Source organism: Alosa alosa, chromosome 9 (genome assembly GCF_017589495.1).
Source record: "Alosa alosa isolate M-15738 ecotype Scorff River chromosome 9, AALO_Geno_1.1, whole genome shotgun sequence".
Classification (NCBI taxonomy): Eukaryota; Metazoa; Chordata; class Actinopteri; order Clupeiformes; family Clupeidae; genus Alosa; species Alosa alosa.
The window spans coordinates 20,710,342-20,725,281 of record NC_063197.1 but is presented as its reverse complement, the minus strand read 5'-3'; the positions used below and the strand labels follow the sequence as shown (position 1 = coordinate 20,725,281).

The 14,940-nt window shown below is 45.3% G+C and overlaps 1 protein-coding gene across 1 annotated transcript in view; it reads right to left on the bottom strand.

Moving 5' to 3' along the window:
- The window catches only part of slc9a7 (solute carrier family 9 member 7), a 54,802-nt gene that overhangs the window by 8,724 nt on the left and 31,138 nt on the right, over nt 1-14,940 (bottom strand). Inside the window, exons 13-14 of the mRNA XM_048252391.1 lie at nt 7,608-7,671; nt 5,269-5,351 (exon numbers count right to left, since the gene is read on the bottom strand). Coding sequence (XP_048108348.1) covers nt 5,269-5,351; nt 7,608-7,671 — 147 coding nt within the window. The remainder of the gene's footprint in view (nt 1-5,268; nt 5,352-7,607; nt 7,672-14,940) is intronic.

Sequence of the window (14,940 nt, the reverse complement as noted above, 5' to 3'; positions counted from 1 at the left end):
CGATGATTAAAGTACACATGTGCTATAAATAGGCCTCGACCTAAATAGAAGCCCAGAGATCCAGATACAACTCCCCCACCAACCATGCCCTGAGGGGAGCCTTGCTGAGACCCAATGGAAACCCCAACAGACTCAGTTTAGCAGACACTCTGAATTTATCTACATTATTACACCCACCCTCATCCAGCTCCTTAATTATACCCACCATCACTCTCTAAAGGTGACTTGATCACTTCCTTCACAGCTATTCATTTCAGCAGACACCATTATCCAATTTAACTTAAGTGCATAAGTACAGTGCAACGCACAGAAGTGCTTTTTGCTGGTGTGACGGTAAACGACACACAACATGACAACAGTAATTGGATATGGTTGCATCATTGCTTGGTCCAGTGTGGTTGAACTGAAAGCCACGGGCATGCTGGGAACCGCAGCAATACCTCTGATAGTAATACAGTGCTGTCGAGTGACAAAGTCCCTTTCGGTGTGCCCAGTACGTAGCATTATCACAGAATTAGCACAGAATTACACATGTCCTCCCGGGTTCTTCGTTAAGCCAACGATTAATCATATCAGACTCCGACACAGTGAATACTGCACGTTATCTGTACAGGGGCTGCAGGGGAACACATGAGCGGCCAGCCGGATTCTTTCAGTCCTTCTTTCTTCCCGTCACTCATTGAAAAATAACTTTGTTTGATACGGCGAGTACTTCTCCATCATCTGCTATAAGCATAGCCAGGATAAAAATGTATGTCAAAAATATGTATATATCAGGGCTGTCATTTTTGGAGAGTCTGATTAAAAATTAAAAGTGGAGCACAAAGGTCAGACAAATGGGGCTCATGAAGTTTAACTGGGACAAGAGGAGGCCTGCCAGTCAGACTCGGAGTCCGACTCGGAGCCCCCTCAGAAGAGTAGTGCTGTTGAATGCTGGGAAGCCGTTTACCAGAGTGTTTGACCAGAGAGTGGCGGCAGAAGGGGGTGGGTGGATTAACTTTGCTGCAGGCAACAGCTGAGAGTGTAAATGAGCGTCTCCGTAAGAGGATAACCAACACATGACTGGGATGGTGGGTGGGTGAGTGAGTGAGTGAGAGAGAGATTGGTTGATTAGAAGGCAGATGAGGTCAGGGAAAGGGTGACACTAGCACTGGCACTGTGGTGTCCTCGCTACCCAGTAGCCACACAAAGAGAACAGCAGCGCCAGGGAACTCCTCAATTAAATTCAGAGCCCCACAAACAGCAGGTTTTATGTCAAATGAGATACACGGGAAACTGAGGCACACTCTAATATGCTGAATTTACAGGAATTACATGTTTTGCGTTTACTTCAAACTTCAAACACTCAAAAGAAAACCCTTATTTGTAGGCTAAGTCCCTTTCAAAACAAGCGTCAGCTAAATAAATAAATGAATGAATAAATAAATGAACGAATGAATGTAAATGTTATGCTATGGACATTGCATTTCAACATGTTATGTTCTGCGCCACCAGGTTTCCATGATGGACAGCAACCCTTATCTTTCACACTTACAGTAGGACTGCAACAGCAGCAGTAGGGTGCTGGTGTGGTTTGTCAAGAACATCACACTTCCGATGGTAAAAGCCACAAAGTGCATCAACAGGACACCAACCGACACTGCCACACATGTGCAAACACACCATTCGAGCAACACGTAATTTCATGAGCTCACTTTCCCCGGTGCAAACAGCTTTACCTTGTCATTTAGATGTACTTGTCTTTTGATAAATGTCAATTCTTAATTGTACAAGGAAAACAGCCTCTGGGGGGGAATCTGAACACACATGGTGGTAGGCTAATTAATGTCTGTGCTCCTGCTCTACTGTTCAGCGGAGCTCCCCAGGCACTGGAGTTACCGTGGTGTGATTCCACCGAGTGGCCCCCTGAGGAGAGGAGACTCCGCCAGACGCCTCGGCTCGACTCGCGTCGTCACGCCTCCACACCTGGGGAGGCAATGGCTGCAGCTGTGGAGGAAGTGGGGGGAGAGACGTGTGTGTGTGTGTGTGTGTGTGTGTTTGAGAGAGACAAAGGCCTAGTTCACACGTACCAAACCAATCTTTTTTTCCTCCGTCTTCCCTGGAACCGTATCAAGAATATTTGCGTCCAAACGGATCCATCTCAACACGACTCAACACGTTACTTCATACCCCAGGCCTATAGGTGGCACTGTTTCTTTACAGAAATTGACCAAAACTTGCGCTTTACAAACAGACAGAATAGGCTACTTAATGAAATGGCTAGTGCAAAGGAAACCAGAATTGTTTGTGTGGACTGATGGTGAACTGTCAATTGTAGTCAACTGTAAAACTAATAAACTTTATTTTACGGTTTGTGAAGGGTGCAGTCCCGTCCTTTATTTGGCTAACGCAGGTAGGCCTACTAATCACCTTTACTTTCTTTGGTTGTAGGATAGCCAAAACTAATGTGATCACAGACTATCACCGCAATTAGGCTACTAAACGCAAGGCTTACCCAAGTTCTAGGCTATTCTGTCGCCACATTTATAATATTGCTATAAAACCTTCGTTAGTAACAGTCAATACCTTTGCAAAAGAGACAGAGAGAGAGAGAGAGAGAGAGAGAGAGAGAGAGAGAGAGAGAGAGAGAGAGAGAACGTGAGCTATCAAAGAGACTTTGTGTGTGTAAGCGTGTGTGTTAAAAACTTTCACATAAAGGACTTATTTACAGCGTTCGTCTTGCACTTCCTATCTGTTACCCATTTCAAAACATAAAAACCCTCCATGAAAACAACCAGACATACACTGACTTATGAGGGCCTCAAACAGTGAGACTTCTAGAGCATTACTTTATAACTGGTCCCATCCATAAAGCTGATTGGGCAAACAATAACACAGCTTTCACCAGCTGGGCTGTAGATTAAGCAACAAAAGATTTAGAGAAGGACTCATGTATGATTCACAGATTTAACCATGCTGGGCAGTTGTGAACCGTGAGCTGCTGCCCTAAACCCACGTACAGTGCTCCGCTCTGCCAAAGGCTATGGAGTTCACCATATTATAATGGCCAGGGCAAAACAAACTTAAAACATTTACACCCTTCGATGAATTGAAACAAACCATGAAGAAGGATAAGCGGTCCACTCCACAATGCAAAGAAAAATGAGCTCAATAGAGGAGAAAGCCCAATATTGCACAATATGCAATACAGCTGCAGGAAACGAAAAAAGACACACAAATGTGAATTTAAAAGAAAAGGAAGTTCAGTATCCTTCAATCTAGAGTTTTTTTACGAGTATAAACTTTTGTTTGGATCAAAACGATGGTGCAGTTTTGAGTAAGACTGGAATAAGCATTTACAACGAAATAGCATATAGCATTTGGGGGCAGCTTCGCTATGTCAAAGTAAATTGGCCTTTTTTGGGGGGAAGGGGGTTGTCCTGTGAGGAAATGTGTTGTCTGCATTTTACCCATCCGGGTGTAGTGTGCACACATTCATACACACGCACACACACTTGGAGCAGTGAACTGGGAGCCCACACACACTAGGAGTATACCTACACATCCGGAGCAATGGGCAGCCCTTAATCCGGAGCCCGAGGAGCAGTTGGGGGTTAGGTGCCTTGCTCAAGGGCACCTCATCCATGGATGTGGATGTGGGAGAGCTGTTTTAATCACTTCCCCCCACCCACATTTTTCCCTACCAGTAAGTACCAGTACCACCCTTCGGTCACAAGTCAGATTCCCTAACCAGTAGGCCACGGATGCCATTAACTAGGCTAAATAATCATTACACGTCTATGCGACTATGGAGAGGGTCTCTGCAGTCAAACTGAAGGCACAATCTTGTGTGGAGAAGGTCTGCACATGTTGATTACCGAACATTCCTCCTTTTTGCGTCCACTGACAGTTGCTAGTGCTGCATTTGGTAATCAACTTGGAGAAGAGCAAGGTAATGCCACTGACTGTACTAACAGTCCTTGTTTGTACCCTTTATTTAAACTTACAAGGGTAAAAATACTTCAGATTGTCTGAAGAGACCCTCTCCACAGTAGCATGTGTTTTTGAGCCTAGTTAATAGCTCAAATAAGCGATTTACATTGACGTAGCAAAGATGCTCCTTGAATTTCCCCTTGGGGATCAATTATGTATGTATGTGTGTGTGTGTGTGTATGTATCTATCTATCTATAGCTATATTAGCAAAGGCTACACTATGTGCTATTCAGCTTCAAAAGCAGGTCTTACTCAAAACTGCAACAATTGATATCATCTTGGTCCCAAACAAAAGTTTAGACTTAATTTCATCTAAAAATAGGCCCTAAATTGAAGACTACAGAACTTCTTTAAAGGAGACAGGAATAGAAATAGAGAAGAGAGATCTTTTTAGAATAAATATCTAGAGGTTCTTCATTCTGCAGAATTAATTGGCACAAGGGTCTACTTCTCTCAGTCAGCAGCTACTCAGCCGATCCCTAACCAACCACAAGAATCTAAAAAGAGTCGTTTGGAACGGAAGAAAGAAAGAAAGAAAGAAAGAAAGAAAGAAAGAAAGAAAGACTGACAGCAGTGCAATATCTGAAAGTGAGAAAAATGAATTTAGAATTTAAAAGTTTCAGTTCAAGTTCCTGAAGAAAGTTTGCTTATGCTTTAGAACACACTGTGTGCTGTAGTATTCCAAATGAGGGCAGGCTGTCATGTCTTCCTCTCTTCTCAATGCTGATCAAAACCAACCAGTCCTGCCTAATCAACCCCAGAATTATTCAACACCTCTCTGGTCTGCTCAAACACTGATGTCTGAAACAAATTAAAATCCTCCTCCGACCTAAGCGGTGCCAGTCGGCCCCAATCATTTCCATCCTCTACTTTGCACTGACAGACAAGATGGAGATCTCACATTTCCTTGACTCATTATTTGCTTTGGTCTACCGCTGTGCAATTCGAGCCGCCTCAACAAAAAGCAGTCAAAAAAAAGTGATGAGGCTTTGTGCCTAGTTCCCCTTGTCCTCCCCGTCTCCGTGATCAGAGGAGAAGTCAATGTGTGTGTGTGTGTGTGTGTGTTTGTGTACAGTGTGTGTGTGTGTACAGTGAGTGAGTGAGCGAGTGAGTGTGTGTGTACAGTGAGTGAGTGAGTGAGTGAGTGAGTGAGTGAGTGAGTGAGTGTGTGTGTCTTCCCCATCCCTTGAGCCTGTTGTGAGTCCCATCTGGGAGGCTGAAATGAGAGCTACACATCCTCAGCTGTCAGGAGCTGCAGAGCCCCTACACATTGAGCAGAGAATCAGAAAGGATACTTGTGATCAAAGGTGTACCACAGGCGGAAGAGCCAGGCGCTCTCCTGCTTCGTCTTACTCGGGCCCTCCCCCTGAGCGCCATCCTGAAAGAGAGAGACAGACAGACAGACAGACAGACAGACAGACAGACAGACAGACAGACAGAGAGAGAGGGAGAGACAGACAGAGAGAGAGAGACACAGGGAGAGAGAGAGACAGACAGACAGACATAGAGAGGTAATTTTTTTTCATACATCAATTCTATGCTTGATCAGAAATGAGTCACTGTGTCATGCCAAAAAGCTGATCTGATTTTGAATTTGAGAGAGAAAAAGAGAGAGAGAGAAGAGAGATAGAGATGAAAGAGTGAAGAAGGGAGGCTGTGATTGAAGAGCGTGCACAGGTGGAGGCTCTCTTTCTCAGGCCTCTCCATAGAGCAGAAGAGTCAAGAAGGGAGGCTGTGATTGAAGAGAGTGCACAGGTGGAGGCTCTCTTTCTCAGGCCTCTCCATAGAGCAGAAGAGTCTTCAGTACAGAAAGTCCCAGATGGGCCTGGATCTGGACGCCCCAGCACACAGCATGGCTGAGTGTGTTGCCAAACTACTCGACATCAAAGTGTGTTTCATGTACAAACTCAACAGTCAAATAGCCAAACTCCCACAGGTGTGGCACATGTGAGGGGCTTAATTTCCCTGGGAGCAACAGTGTGCATTCACCTCCAACATCCACCTCTTCACATGGTGCATCTTTTTGTCTTTCTCTGTCACTCCATCTCTATCAGTTTGTTTTCCCGATCATGCATCTTAACCGGCATCTGCTTTGAGGTCCAGAATGATTCATCTCAAGAAATGGAGTGAGCGCATCCATAGAAGCAGAGCTGCTCGCGTGGAGATGCGGTCACAAAAACTCGACTGCATTTTGGTAAAAGTGGTGAGTCATCTGCTTGATGATCTAGCAGTGGATGTGTAATGGCTGGGTAGAGGAGACACATACAACTCAGAGCTCCTGAAGTTCACACACTGGTGTGAAACCAGCAGTCTCTTAATACTCTCCAACCTTCACCATCTCTTAAGGCTCCAACGACACACACAAAACACACATCTGATTACACTTCCCCAAATGGCCTTGGATCAACACTCTCCTACGACCTGCAGGTTCTAAGAATTTGCACGTGTGTGTGACACCACACACAGACACACATACCCACACCTGTTTTTGTGAGTAACACTGACAACCTGAAAACAGAAGCCCTTAAATGTGTGAATGCCTTTTCTATGACAGCGGTGTTTCAGTTATGAGTGTGTGTGTGTGTGTGTGTGTGTGTGTGTGTGTGCAAGGGAGGGGTCTGAAATACCACAAACACAGAAGACACCCATATACTCTTATTCATGTGTGTGTGTGTGTGTGTGTGTGTGTGTGTGTGTGTGTGTGTGTGGTGTTCAGTTAAAAAACAACTGCTCTGTCCTTCCGCTCTCTTTGTCTCCTTTAGCAGCACACTCTACAATGCCAGTAGCCCGGGTCATAAACCCACAGTGTTGCAGGATACAGACCAGAGCACAGAGCACAAAGAGAGAGAAAGAATGTGTGTGTGTGTGTGTGTGTGTGTGTGTGTGTGTGTGTGTGTGTGTGTGTGTGTGTGTGTGTGTGTGTGTGTGCGTGTGTCTTCTCAGCTAGTAGTCCAGGTCATAAACTTGTGTGTGGCAGGAAGGACACCAGAGCACAGGCCATCTCTTGGCCATGTGTAGCTGAGAGAGAGAGAGAGCAAGAGAGAGCGAATGTATATGTGTGTGTGTGTGTGTGTGTGTGTGTGTGTGTGTGTGTGTGTGTGTGTGTGCGAGAGAGTCTCTGAAGCAGATAATCAAAGGTCGGTTGAGTGACACACGGCAGTGGAAACTAAATTGAAAAAGTGCAAAAATCAAGCTGCACCAGTAGAGAGCCAGGTTGTACAGAAAATATGAGCAACAACAAAGCGACCACCAAGGCAAAGGAGGAGAATGGAAAGAGAAGTGAGAGTGTGGCAGAGAGCAAGAGAGAGAGATGGCATAGAAAGATAGCGAGAGAGGAAGAGAGAGAGATGGCATAGAAAGATAGCGAGAGAGGAAGAGAGAGAGGAGGAGGAAGATCAGAAAAACAGAGAGAGTGAGCATGAGAGAGAGAGAGCGAGACAGAAAGATAGAGTGTGTGAGAGAGAGAGAGAGAGAGAAAGAACGAGAGAGAGAGTAGATGCATGAGAGAGAGAGAGAGAAAGAGTGAGGGTTGGTGACCAGAGAGATGAAGGCCACAGGGAGAAGAGAGTGGAGAGTGGAGAGTGGCCTGTATGTCCACACTGCAGAGAGGCAGGCGGTGAGACATTAAACTTACTCCCTGCAGGACCTGGAAGCTGTCCCCACACTGCTGGAGATCCTGGTCGGGATCCACTCCAACCCTATGATACACAAAGAGAGATGGAGCGTCAGAGTGTGTGTGCGTGTGTGCGTGCGTGTGTGTGCGTGCGTGTGTAAAATGCCCATACTGTAGACAGTGTGAGTGTTCAACCACATAGAGACATACGCATATGCATATGCACGCAGATACACTTACATAACCATAACCACCACAAGAACACAGACACACGTGCACACACACACACACACACACACACACACACACACACTTGCACAAAGGAAAATAAATGGTGACGGCAGAAGGAAGACAGACTTCATGACTTATTCACAAGCGTGTGTCAAACTGCTGACTGTGAAGAAAAACGCTCGTCTGTCATGGGAACCACAAAAACAAAGATCTCATTGAAAACACCTGAACATACAGTTTGTGGGTGTCTGTGTGTGTGTTGGGAGGGGGGGGGGTACCTGTCAACAGCAATCCCACTGCTCTTGTTCCTACTGCCGTTTCTAGTGGCATAGCGACTTGGGTAAAAGTGATTTTTCACATTATGCAGCAGACAGTCAACCTGCTGTGTGTGTGTGTGTGTGTGTGTGTGTGTGTGTGTGTGTGTTGGTCTGCTTCTCAGTGTCATAGTGATTTGAAGACAACAGGTGAACATCCAATCTGGTGTGTGTGTGTGTGTGTGTGTGTGTGTGCGCAAGATATGACCCAACGTGTGTGCTGTGTTGTGAGGAACTGATGCGTTGCATTACCAATGGACACGGAAACAGAAATGACCTCACATGCAAAACATACAACACACAGATGTTACTGTTCCACCAGTAATAATCAACTAATTTGAGAGACTCTAACTTGTGGTGTCCAACAGTCAAGTGGGAGACCAGTGAGGTCCAGTGAGTCATCTAATGTCATCTTCCCTATGAGTGGAGAGGCCCAGCTGAGTGATGCATGTATTTATCATTTTAAGCTTGTACTATTTTTGTTTATTCGTGTAAATATTTCTGTAGGTATCTAGGTCACATCCTTTATTTATGAGTATTGGCGTACTGTACTCAAGTGTCATCATCAGCCACTCAGGGCTATTGACTTTGTAGTTTGATGCTGCAGGTTGGAAACCCAGTGAGCATGACGGCTTTTACAGCATGGCATTGCCAAACGTAATGCCAAAATACACATACAGGACATAAGGTAGCTAGTTTTCACAAGAGCCAGCTGGGCTGTTTGCATTTGCAAGGCAAGAATGATTTATCTTAGCTATAGTTGTAATGGCTCTTTATAGCAGAACTTGGGGTGTTAAGGTTCACTGTAGTCGAGTCTGAACAGATCCAGGTTGGGTTGAGCTGGATGACCTTTCAACCTACCCGCTAAGTCAACCCCAGCCGATGTTGAGTCATTTCACGTTGGCTTCCTCTACATTTGGCATCTTCTTTGGAACAGTGGATTTAATTAGAATGAAACTGAGATGAGTGTATGTGCCTGTGTGTGTGGGGGGCAGGGGGTGACATTCGGCAGCCCCATGACCAGAGCGCCAGACGACCGACACGGACAGGAGCCAACTAACTAAATGGCAACAGGTCTCTCATGCCCAAAAATCTGTTACAAATGCCTGCCTGGCCATGAGGGTGGGTTTTCTGATGGTGATCTATGAGTGTTGCTATGAGTATTTTCTGGTTGTTTTGGACCTTGTCATCCGTTTAAGACAAAACAGAGCACAGGGCACTGGACACTGGTTGTCTAAGCTAATCTTGGCAAGGGCACAATGACTGAATGAATTTGTGTGTTTGACTCTGTGTGCTTCCGGTTCCACAAGTGTTGACTTTTTTCCCCTTCCTCTGACTCCGACCAACTCTGGCAACCACGAGCGTTTTTAATTAATGGAAAATGTCACACAGTGACGCCACCACTGACAGTGACGCAGTTTAAGTCCCCCTGCCTTTCACAGGCCTCTGCCATGTCTGCTGGGTCTGGTGAGTCAAGACCCCCAAAAAAACCTCCTGTCAGAGGCACTAGGAAAAGTTTTCCAGCTCAGTGGGTTTACAGTGAGGGTGGTGGTGGGGAGGGATGTTGTTGATGGAGGGGTGGGGGTTTGAGGGAGAGAGGAGGCTCTCTGAACTGCAGAGCACCAACTGTCCAAACAAACCTAAGATCTCCATACGGGGAAATGGCACAGGGTCGGGGTGGGGGGTGGTGGGGTAGTTTCTTCTTCACTGCCAGAACAGGGAAGGGAAGGGAAGGAAAGGGAAGAGAGAGAGAGAGAGAGAGAGAGAGAGAGAGAGAGAGAGAGAGAGAGAGAGAGAGAGAGAGAGAGAGGAGAGAGAGGAGAGGAGAGAGAGAGGGAGAGGGCCAGGAGACAGGGGAGAGAAAGCTGAGGAGGAGGTCAGATGGCAAAACAAAGAGGGCAGGTCTCCTCGGAAGTATCTGCAGCAATCTGGAGGCCCCAGAGCAGGGACGGAGTTTGTGTGTGTGACAGAGAGGGGCTGGGGGGGGGGCAGGTTGCTCTGCTTCCACCGGGAGAGAGTGAGAGGGGCTGATGAGCACATCAAGACGGAGTAAAGTTTCACTTGCACAGCAATTGAATTGTACAGCAGGCAGTGTACATGCTGCACAGTACAATGCAAACTAATGTGATGAACCTATGCACACTATACAAACACACTATATATCCACAGAAACATCTCTCAACCGCCCTCTCTCAGTCACACACACACATTCTCTCCAACTTGTGCAATGACCACAAACACACACACTCTATCCCTTGTGCTCTCACACGCACACAGCTGATTAATTTCCTAAGACCATGGCTTTATGGCGGGCATTGATGACCCTGGATGTGGAGATTCATCGGTTTGGCCTGATTCACCACTGTGCCCCCGCGGCCTCTGAGCCATAATCTGCTCATCTGCTCAGCCACTGGCTGAATGACTCCCAGCAGGCCATCCATGCAAACTTCACCAGAGAGGGGAACACACACGCACGCACGCACAAAGAGGCCATCCCACTACTACACTTAGAGAGGCAGAGAAGAGCCCTAGATTGTGTCGTTGTGTTTTAAAATAGCCAGATGCATGTAAGGGGTTTGTTTATTTATGTGCAGTTTCATGATGGGTGAGGCGCCAATATATGACGACGTCAATGAACCAGTCCTGTGACAATGAAAAAAGAAAAAAACAGAAAAGAAAGGAACTCTCAATCGCAGGAAACAGGAAGAAGACAGAAGCATTCCAGAGTGGTTAATCGTGTCATCCCTTATCAGGGTCAACAGACGCCACAGCTCCCTGTTCCCCACCAAGGCACTGCAGGGTGACCAGAGCAAGACCCAAACCCCCACTCAACCCCCACCACCACCAGAGCACCTGAGCACCCAACACCAACAACCACTGGTCACCTGTGGTACCACCAATGTGGCTCCTGCTTCCACCGCGCCTCCTGGACATCGCCAACTCTGTGTGCGGCAGAAACAGACCTGTTAAAGTGTGCTGGCGCTTACCCAGCAATCACAGTGCTGATTCCTATAACAAAGTGGAAGACTCTGGCACAGATCTATCATATACGTGCCAAATCGAGGGTCAGGTTGGAGTCAGAATCTGCTGCTGGCTCGGAAGGGTCAGACAGACTGTGATTGAGTGACCACCATTATAACGGCAGGACATCATCTAGCCTTGGCTGCACTTCTGACGGACTGTAAAACAATCTCAGGCTATCAAATGTTACATAATGGCATTTAGAGCCATATTCTCCCATGCAGCTAATTTCAAAAGTGTGGCACTTTTAAGCCTATGTCCATTCTGCCCTCGACTTAAGTCACTTTAGAGCCATGAGGCCAGTTAGCGCTTTTTGAGGAGCAACTCCAGAATCTGGGCATTTCTTAAGTAAGCAAGATGTGTACACTTTTTCTTCTATGTACTTCTGAGGGCTACAACGTTTACCGTGTTTGAAGTCAGCAGTATAAGCCTTTTGAAATACTGTTAAGCAAATGCACAATTTTGATGCAGTTTCAGAGAGAGAAGGCAAAGCCTGAAACATGCATGTATGACCCCTTGTCTTGACTCTGAACACTACCCCACCAATTATCCACACATGAAAATGAAAACATTAAACTGACAAGTGAGGTGGACATGGGCAAACTAGAAACAAAACACATTTGCTAGGTTTTTATAAACAGAAATGGCATTTTATGAGGACATCATAGGCCTACTGTTAATGAGAAAACTCAACCTTTGGTAAACAGAGATGTATCCAACCAGATTTGCAGCTTTGCTCATTACAGTGAAAGGAAGCAATGGAACTCAAATAGTGCTATCGCACACACTGGTGTGCTTGGGCTAAGAGCCAGGTGTGTGTTGGGGTTAGGATTACTTATGATTATTTACATAATGTCTGGTCAATATTTGCGTTTATATACAATGTGCCTTCTCACAAAAGCAAAGAGCAATGAACTTGGCGTAGCGCTATTCAGTTGTAAATGCTGCAAAACCAGGTGATGTCATTTTAGTCCCACACTAAAATCTACACTCACCATCATCATCCAAAAAAAGACCCTAAGTTGTAGTTAGACCGACGGTTATGCAAACTGAGATGTATGAGGTGCATCACATCAACAGGGCAAGACATGGCTCTGGCAGCACAACTCAAGGACATAGCTACTTTGGTCAAATACGGTGAGCAAAACCAACTCAAATGGAAAGGGGATACTGTGATGGACGGTGTTAAAAGGAGAATTCCGGTGTGATATTGACGAAAAATAATTCAGTGGAAATGCATGGATTCCAGTTTCTTCCAGTAGCAGCAACTGGAATCCATGCATTTCCACGGAATTATTTTGGAATCTGATCCCTTATCATACCTGTTCATTCTTACTCGCACTCGACTTATCGTGACTAAATTCAAGATGGCTGCAAACGCTTTAAACTTCATGAAGATACTGTCTGTATAAATCGCCTTGTAAGTAAACTACCAGTGCTTTTTCAAAGTTCTCAATGTCTCGTTTTAAATGTCAGGGCCCTCGGAAGTCTACCAATAAAGTGTGGAGATACATTGAGCCCTCAGAAATGGTGTAAAACAGTGATTTATTTGCATGGCTAGCCTGATGTCAAGCACCACCATTGAAAAAAGCTGTTGGTAGCATCGGCTAACTAGCCAGATTTTGGAGTGCAGGGGAAAAGCTAGATGGGCTATGAGACATCACGCTCACTTTTCGGTATCATGTTTCCAACACACTTTAGGTCAATATCACACCGGAATTCTCCTTTAATGTCATACCGTAAAATACAGTCACCTTCTGTTATTAGAGTTTACTGGGCTCTATAGAGTTGGGGATACTGTGATAGACAGTGTTTATATTTTACCGTAAAATAGTCACCTTCCGTTCTGTCAGAGTTTCCTGTAGTTTAATGTTACAGTAGATCAGATAACACTGCTGACAAATAGCTAAAACCTGCCAATGATGGCAAGAAATGTTCATGGGTTTGAACGGCAAATGGGATGAGAGTCAGAATAGTAAGAGTCAAAGAAACACAAATGCAAAGAAAAGGAGAAGGAGAGAGAGACAAAAGAAAGTGAAACAGAGAAACAGTAAAAAGGAACAACTGAGGTAAAAGGCACAGAGTACAGGGGTTAAGCTGGACTTTAAATAAAGCTCTTTTGGAGGCTAATATAGACTGCTGCTGCTGCTGCTGCTTCTGCTCCTACTGTCCCTAAAGGACCCCAGCTGCAGGCAGATGTGTGGGGTGTATTAGGGGGGTAAACCCAAACTAGTTTAAGCCTGGCGGCCACCTCGTTCCACCCTGATCACCCATTTAATGGCCATATGTGGGTGACTCAACATGGGGGATGACACTGTCTAATCCTAAAATGTGTTCAGATTAGTTATGTGTGCGACCGTGTATAACATGAGTCCATGTTAAAGTGCCAGAGCATATTCTGATGTAATCTGTTAAGATGACATACAATAACATTCAATGGTACAATGAATGCCATCATGGACAAAAAGTAACATGAGATAAATGCAGGGACATTTCATAGAGCTTTAGGTCTTTCTATAGACCTATGCTGACTTTCTGGCTTTCAGTTCTCTGTGTGGTCCAGTGGAAGGAGGGTAGGAAGAGGACAAGCACATGTCTTTTTCCACCACATAGCTCCCCTCTCATGAAACCGAACCCAAATGAACCACACCAGCCAGTCAGTCAGGCTTTCAGCTCAGAGGGAAAAATCAGGAGGGTTGAAAGTCCATCAACGTTTCAGTTTGTATTTTCTGACGAATGGCTCTCTTTGAGGTGAGTTTATAACAAGGATGGAGAATAATACCTGCAGTACAAATTAATGATTCTGAAAAAGTAACTAAATGAATCGTAATGAATGTAAACAAATGAAAACGTAATAGATCATGACTGTGTTCCATTTATAAACATTTTTTTACTTTTATGTTATCCTGGCCTGTAAAATGCACAGGAATGAAATGCATTACATATTTACTTTAGGTTTGATGGAGATTATAACTATATGAACTAATTCATGACTGTATGAACTAAAATGTCTGAATCCAGGTGTAAAAGTGGCATTCATTTTTCAAGTTCTGATCCTAGCTTAAAAAGTTATTTCAAGGAACAGGAACAATTTTCAGCCCTCAGCAGCAGCAGAAGCTCAGGCTAAGGATGAGGCAGTGGGCAGCCTGCCCAGTGTCTTGATGGGGTTCTCGTTTCAGCCATGTGTCAGCATACACACGCACGCACACACACACACACACACACACACACACAGTGTCCCTGTGCTCCAGAGGGACACACACAGACACACACACAGTGTCCCTGTGCACCAGACACACACACACACACACACAGTGTCCCTGTGCGCAAGACACACACACACAAAAAAAATTGAACTATATCTATACATCTATTTCATGTTATAAGCACCCTCAACGATTTTCAGCTCAAGAGCCCAACAAGAGCAGTGTGCTTGGTGCTACACTGAGAGAGGAGTGGATGCAACGGTTTTGGCTGACACTAATTGGGGGCTGAAGTTTTGGTGCCTCTGATCCAGTTAGACTTACAGCTTGACTGCTCTCCTCATTGCTTACTTGCTTGCCAGACAGTCTGTCTGTCTGTGGGGACACAGGCTGCATTCTGAGTAGTTTCAGGGTGACAGACATGGATTGCAATATGCATCTAGAGACAAGCCATTTGGTGTATTTACAATATGGCCTGCTTGAAGGTGAAAGTAATTAGGCAAGACTTTACTTGACAGTATCGGCATAAGAGTGACATGACACTGTCATGACACATGAACTCTAACCCTAACTTGTTATGACAAA